Source organism: Nymphaea colorata, chromosome 5 (genome assembly GCF_008831285.2).
Source record: "Nymphaea colorata isolate Beijing-Zhang1983 chromosome 5, ASM883128v2, whole genome shotgun sequence".
NCBI lineage: Eukaryota > Viridiplantae > Streptophyta > Magnoliopsida > Nymphaeales > Nymphaeaceae > Nymphaea > Nymphaea colorata.
The window spans coordinates 1,886,440-1,894,362 of NC_045142.1; the positions used below are offsets into that span (position 1 = coordinate 1,886,440).

The 7,923-nt window shown below is 43.4% G+C and overlaps 1 protein-coding gene across 1 annotated transcript; it reads right to left on the reverse strand.

Annotated features, from left to right (window-relative positions):
* Nucleotides 1-649: 649 nt before the first annotated feature.
* LOC116255301 (uncharacterized) lies at nucleotides 650-6,664 on the reverse strand. The gene is made up of 3 exons (XM_031631086.2): nucleotides 5,706-6,664; nucleotides 1,982-2,524; nucleotides 650-975 (listed from the first exon to the last, which is right to left on the reverse strand). The coding sequence occupies exons 1-3, from the start codon at nucleotides 6,516-6,518 to the stop codon at nucleotides 865-867; spliced, it is 1,467 nt and encodes a 488-aa protein (XP_031486946.1). The 5' UTR covers nucleotides 6,519-6,664; the 3' UTR covers nucleotides 650-864.
* Between the last annotated feature and the right edge of the window lie 1,259 nt (nucleotides 6,665-7,923).

Consider the following 7,923-nt stretch of genomic DNA (forward strand, 5'->3'; position numbering starts at 1 on the left):
GCATTGGACTAATTCATTATTGGACAGAAGACTCAATTCTTTCATCTGCTCCATGTTAATGAAATTCATCCGCAAGGAACAAAACAGTAGTTTGGTTGGAAGATGAGAAATTCTCATAATCTAAAATTAGAGAATGGGGTTTCTCTGTCAAACCAATTAAACAAGATGCTCCTTTAAATTTCAGCGTGTATCCGTAGGCACGGGCATAGTAAGAGTTCTCCTTTTGTGATAAAACATGACTCCCTTTTCAAAGGCAAAGTAATCAGAGTGAGGAGTAAGGATCTCCGGCAATTTAACTATCGAAGTTACTCACTGATTCATTGGGAGAGTTATACGGTAAGAATCGTCGGAATGATAATTTATTTTGTTTTGGAAGGTCACCTATACTTCGTCGGCAAGCCGCGACAGACGGCCAAAATCCAATCGTTAACGACTATAATTACAATCTGGCAACTCCAACCATGAAAAGAGAGTTTATGATGCGTTTACAATGTTTCCCTCCTCTACTTTATGAATGAAAAATTTTAGTCATTCAAGCCGGATTGAATCCTCTCACACACACACACACACACACACACACACAAATTGGTTCTTATCACATACCCTTCTTGCAAGTCTAAAGCAGGCATAACGTTCACACACACACACAAAAAAGGAGAGTTCAAGATGATATGAAGCTTCGGCAGCATGAGCCATCTTCTTTTTCTTTTATGCTATTTGTATTATGGCCCCTATAAAATTATGAGGGAAAAAATACAACACGAAAAAAAAAAGGTCCTGTATGTACAGTACGTGGCTTCCGCAGAGGGGGTGGGTAGAAAGAACCAAAGGAAAAAAAAAAAAACTGTATGCCGGCGGGGGGCGTCACTTTGGGGGAGTTATCGTCTCATGGAGCCCACAACTCCTTAGTCGGACGTCGATTGCTGCCTTCAACCTTCCCCACTTGATGTCGCAGCACTGTCTTCTTGCAGCTCCCTGGATATCATTTTAGATCAAACTTACATTTCCACACCAATGGAAAATCGAAGAAACTTTAACTTTATGAAGAATTTGCAGTGGAATCAATTATGGTACTGCATTTAGCCGCTACCATTCTAAATAACAAGGCATTTTTACTTATTAATAAGTCCAAATTTATTCCAAAATAAAAATATATGAGAAAAGTAAATGCCATATTATAGAATGGTATGCAATTACAGTCAAGAAATCGGCATGGAACTGATTCTGATATAGTGATTTTGACAACACAGGCACATTAAGTAGTGTACTGAACATTTAATCTTCTTAAATTTGTAGGTCTTCTAAGTTCAAGTGAATTAAATTTCAGGGCAAGAGTTCAACCACATAAACTTTGTCATCGAGTTCCCCCTGTTGTTGGATTCACATTTGAGTTCAACACCCATGGCCAGTGCTACTTAAACAGTCCGACGATTACGGCCGAGCATTCGGGCCGGTCCGCAGCCCATGCCTTTGCCTGGCCTCACCATCAGGGTCCAAGTATTATATATATATATATATTCTTGGACCAAGTCAGGAAATAGAATCTTGAGCCCATATAAGACTACTGATGAGAACTTTATTTTTATTTTTTAATCTACTAAATGAGTTGCGGAATAAGAATATAAGGTTAAAAGAGTTAAAAGGTTATTTGGCATCATATGACCGTCGCCACAGAGTAGGTTGTTTATTCTAACATTCCACCTATACCCAAGACGACCTCCCATTGACATGCTACTCCAACTAAGGCGAAGAAAAATCAGGAATAACAAAAAAAAGAGTACATATCACCATGTTTTAGTAAATCTGGGCATCATACGAAATAAACATATTTGCATATAAACATATATATAATGACTGTTTTTTAAAATATTTCTTAATTTTGTGATTATCATCACAAAAAAGCAATAGTTTCGAAATAGGTGGTGGATATATACTATACAGTATAGTACCAGGTTCCATTATGTATATAATTTGCCCGTACCTGTGTCCAAACAGAGGACGGCATCTTGGAAGAGAAGACCCTCACGTTCTGCAACGCCAAGGACGGGTAGTTCCTGTCCTTGCACACCATCTCTGGACCAGGTACGTGTCTCCCGTACATCGTAATTGTAGCTTTACTCGATACGTTCTCGACTCGGTGTAGAAAGAAGATCGCCGGCCTGGCGCAGGGCTCGTCCGGCATGGGCCTGGTGTTGAAGGTGAAGGGCCCGTCCTGGCTGCTCCGCCATGTCTGGAACGTCCTGAGCGTCTTCTCCAGCACATGAGGCGGCAGAAGGGCCGGGTAGATCTGGGCCGTGTAGCCCCACGAGACCGAGACGGTCCACCTTAGTCTCGGGTCGTAGCAGAAGGCCTGCTGCAGGGTCCGCGCTGGGTCGAACCTGGCCGCCCCCATGAGCGCGCCCACCGAGTCCAGCTGCGTCTTGGTGGGGAAGAGAGGCTCCACGGCGTCGAGGTGGTGCAGCGACACCAGCGGAGCCATCGGGTGGGCTGCCAGCAGGCCGTAGGCGTCCCCATGAATATCCACCTGCACATGCCACACGCAAGTTCACGATTCCCGAGTCATTGCGTCCTCTAAATGGGGAGCGAGTAGAGAAAGCTATTCTGTATCAGAAACCAAACCAAACTCCACTGTGAGTGGGAGAAGAATGATAGATGATGATGGTGGAGAAAGTTGTTAGGGAACCACTGACATGACATTCCAAGCCGTAGTGCTTCGTTTCTATGGCGTTAGGCATACATACGGCTTACCAATTATTGGAGCTACAGTAAGCCCCTATTGGGAACGTTCAATTAAATTGAAAGGCTTCGAAAGAGAACTGTAATTAGCAATGCTGTTCAAACCAGTTTCTGAATCGAATGGAATGGTTTATAAATAAGGACAAATTAAAATTTACATTTCCCAGAAAATAAAAGAGCAAAAGTGAAGGAAACAATTATTATATATACTAATACCATCCGCCTCAGAAAACCTGGCCAAATCTAATCCAACCGAACAAAAATGGCCAGTTCACGGATCTTCTAATCTCTCTCTCTCTCTCTCTCTCTCTCTATATATATATATATATATATATATATATATATATACACAGCACACAACTATGTCCAAAATTTTCAGTGGGTAGAAAATTCAAAGACATTAGATTTCACATGACAACCCTGCCGCACAAGGCATGCATGGAGACACATGTTTCCCACAGAAAACTGAGATGTCCATCACCAGGGCTTTCTTTTAATAGGGGTGTGGTTGATAAAGAAATTGGAAGTTACAGGAAAGAGATCATATTCTATTTAGAAGTAAAAGTGTTACTCATAGTTTCGGTGGTTCTCAAGGGCCAGCATAATGCTGGCATGTTTCAATTCATGCCGTCATGTCTTTTACTGAAGTCGGATGGGGCATAGGCGTATAGAATGCAAAAAAGAATTACAGGAAAGAGATCATATTCTATGGTTCACAGAAAATATGTCAATCAATTCGAACATGGGTTTACTTTTTTACTTTTTAACATAAACACTACAGTTAGGTAGATCTCAGCACAGTAGCAAAGCATCAGTTCGACTTTGCCATGTAAAAATACAGGACTGAACAGGCTAGGCAGCCCTCTTTGAAAGTTGTTCAGCACTGCGTAACCCCAATAAGATCCAATTTGCGGTCAGCTAACCAACAATGGATCGGGGTAGATCTCTTCTTGGCTTCATTATTCCCCACCGACGAGGCCTAAGCAACCATGCACTCCTCCTTATGGGCACACCGAAAAGAGCCTCTTGGAAAAAGAGTGGTAATTGGTCTTTAACCTCGCTGCCCCTATGGGCCATAGCCATTTATGTGAGACCGGCGGATATTTCAGTAGCATCATGTTAGAGGCTAACCATGGGCTTGGCGCACCACCTGTACTGCTCCCCCTCGGGACCATAAGTCCAAAATTCACCCTACCGCCCACGCCTCTGTTCACCTGGCTTTGTCTGACTCTGTGGTAAGGTTGTTGCTGAATACAGGAGAAAACATTCATTGACAGAAGGTTGCTGGTCAAGCGGCCCAACCGACTAACTCCAACATTGGTTGCCAAATATCCGCTCTCCGAGAGCAGAGTTTTAAAATCCAATTCGACAAGAACGATCAGAATAGAGATTGGCAGATACACAACTTTTAAAGCTCATAACTCCGATCCGTATGAAAATTCAGAGGTCGCTTGATTACTCAATTTGAATTCCATGAACTGATTTACTACGAGTCTGTCTTTAATTTCAAGACTCTGGCAGATTATAGAGTTGAGAACCATAAACTTAACTACAAGCTCAACTTCAAAGTTAAGAATTTCAAGTGGGAATGCAATAGGTGCTTGAAGTTCAAACGGATTTGAAAATGTAAATACAAGTTCTGCATCTTTCAGACAGAGAATTTGAAATCAATGGACTGAAATTCTAACATCTGATATCCTAAAATCTTATTACACCAAATCTAAGATACGACGCAACTTGGTGGTTTAAAAAAATTAGAGGTTATCCTGAAAAAGGAAAGACAGGTTTACAGCAGACTGTCCCTTTTCTTTCTAATGGGGATGAAAAAGAAAAATACCAAAGCAAGAATATACTGTATGTAAAGAAAGATGCTTTATCTGTCTTCAATTTAGAATAAGTCCTGATTTTCTTTTCAAATACACTTGGCTTTACGTCAAACAAAAGCTCTTCAATCACATGAAACCCGGCATTCATGAAGCCTAATAAGTTTGAAAAGGAAACCTAACCCCGCATCGTCTCTTGACCTCTCGACTGCTCCCATCAGACAACAACAATGGGGCCGGCGCATCCATCCCATCAAATCCCACCCATTCATCACACTCGAGAACTGTGCTTCTCAAGACCCTGACAGTAAAGCATGTTCACATCTCTGTCAAAGGTGAGGTGGGGATGAATGGTGGTTGGTGGTCAATTGAACACAACGAAAAGTCGATGGCTCAGACCTGCTCGGTTCAAGACGATAAAGCCTAAACCACAGAGACTTTGTGCCTCACCGTAATGTACGTCCCCCAACACCACATGAACTTAAAAATGCATAAAACTAACTGTACTACAATGTACCAACTTCGTGATCATACAGAGACGGCCGAACTAGAAAGAGAACACAACTAGTCTATAAAAAATTTAATGGGTCGTAAGGATCTCTTCTTATTATATTTTCATTCCAAAATTAAAGATCTTTTGGCTCCGTTCACTCAGGGAAAACAGAAAACTACATCAGAAGATGAGCAAATATAATCTATGAGGGTTTAAAGACTGAAAGGACGTTTCGGTTAGAAAAAGTCAAGGGTTCAATGCTGGGGATATGCTTGGGCGGCCAACTTGCCTGCCAACTGCCAAGAGATGAAAATTGTTTCTACCGAACATTTTTTAATTTTCATGGTGAGATCCTATCAAAGCCAAAAAACATCACTATCAATAAAATGAGCGATCAGGAAAATCGTGCTACTCTGAAAATATTACTTCTTCTAACATACAGAAGCTTCTGTGTTATTTATATATTAACATTACTTGAAGTTAGTTTGTGGACATGGTTCTCTGGAGGCCCATAGATACCAGAACTAGGATCGTCGCTCTCGTGAGTCGTGACAGAGAGATTCACCGCCGCGGGACCTTCAGAGCAGAAAGCAATCGGTCCAAAAGGAAAGTTCATAGGGACCCACGAGAGAGAGAGAGAGAGAGAGAGGAACCTGGTGGAAGCCGGGGTGACGCGTCAAGGGCACACCGAGTTCGCTCATGCAGGCCTGAACCCGCTGGTCGCTGCCGTAGAATTTGCCGTACCTCTCCAGGCAGCCGTCGATGGCGCCGGATAGCGCCTCGGCGGCGGCCAGGCTAATCGCAAAGCCTCCCCCCCCGAAGGCCATTCCATAGGAATGCACCAAGTCCTGTTCCACGCTCTCCGACGGCGCACCGACGTACCACATCGCCCGGTGATCGAGCCCAGCCAAGGCGGCCACGACATTATCCGGCACGAACACCGAGTCGTCGTCCCCCATAACGAACCACCGCGCCCCCTCCAGCCCCAATCGGAAGCTCTCCGCCGCGATCCGAGCCATACGCACCGCCGACGGCGACCCGCCGAATCCGCGGTTCGATAAGTCCTCCGATACGCGGTACGGCGGCCCGCCGTCCTCCCACGTCTCGGGCTTCCTATCCAGCCAGACGAACCCCCGCGTCTCGCCGGGCCTCCACCAGAGCTCGGCGTACCGCCGACGCTTCTCCCACGTGTCCACCGATGCTCCGATCCCGAATACGATGTGGCTGACGTTGAGCGCCTCCCCGTCGGCGACAGAGCCGGCTGGCGCGGGGGAGAAATCGAAGCAGTCGGCGTACCGGCGGGCGGGAGAAAGAGAGGAGTAGAATACGTAGAGGACGGGCAAGGAGAGGAAGGCGGCAGCGATGTACTTGAGACCCCGGGAGCAGAAGCCGACGATGTTCTCCGGGAAGAGGCCGAGAGCCCAGGACGCCACCGGCTTTCCAATCGGCTCCCCGCTCCCCGACATGGCTCTCCCGCAACCGGAGACCAAAGAAAGTGCGGGGAATTGGAAACTCCCCGGCTGCCGGGAAATTGCAGAATCCCGGCGGGTAGCTTTTTTCCCGGTTCACGTTGGGCACCGACTGGGAAGAGGCGACTGCTAAAAATAGTCGGCCCTGGGTTTTACGGACCAATTTTAACGCTGCAGCTGCTTCCGGCTTTTTCGATACTGGTTTCCCAAAACGGCCGCAGAGTTTCAATTATTTACATAATTGTCCTCACCGGGTGTGCATGGATCGGATCTCATCTGTATCTTACCCGAACACAATTCTACCGAACCGGATTCACTAAAAAATATTCACACTCACACCGATAACTAAACAGCACAGCTGTAAGATCCAACGTTTGTTTAGGCTTTGCTTCCATATAAAATGGATTTCATATCCAAAGCAATCAAACACATCTCAAGTCCTTTAAGCGTGTTTGACCACGGAAACAATTTGTTATTATTTTATAAACGTACTTTAAATATTAGAATATGTTCACAAAATGTTGTATTAGAGTATATAATAAATCTGCTATAATTTTTGAATCAGATTCATGAAACAATAACAAAGTGTTACTATTGCTAAACGGCCATTAAAGCCGGTTAGCAATAGGTAATTCGAGAGTGCATAAGAAGCCACTTTGCATGCACATATTTGGATGGGATATACCGCTTCCAACTCCAATTTGAACCCAACTACGAATTCAATTGATTAATCTCAGAACAGTAGTAGTTTACAAAAGTGAGGTCCATTTAAAAGTGACTCCACACAATTTTGGGTATCAATTTGGTGTGCACTACTTAATTTTATCTCCTCTTATACGTGTTTTCCTAGTGTTGTAAGCTGCCTTTCATAAATTTAATTGTATAAATAATGCAGAATTTCTAAAGTACAATAAGGAAAAGAATATTAAAAGTTGGATATGTGAATTAGTTTCCTCAACCGAGAAAAAGAAGCCAATTAATTTCCAAAACGGTGTAACATTTATTTGCACGTTCAATTTGCATCAAATTGAAACGTTGACGTTTTGCATTCATTAAATTAAGGAAAAACAAAAGCTCACAGCGCTTCAAAGTTAAACTAAGAAGCACCCATCTCTCTCTCTCTCTCTCTCTCTCTCTCTCTCTCTATATATATATATATATATATATATATATCACCTAACCCACGTCTTAGGCTTCCGTTATTTGTAAATTTATAAAACAATATGGCCACGTCTAAGCACGTATTTTGTCATCTAGGATGGATGTGATGTTAGGTCATGGGCAGCTGTCAATGGATTTGGCTGGATGGTTAAATATTTAAAAACTTGTCAATAAAAGCATTGTATAAATTATTATTAAAAAACTATAAATGGTCATTATACCTACATAAGTCATTGTTAAT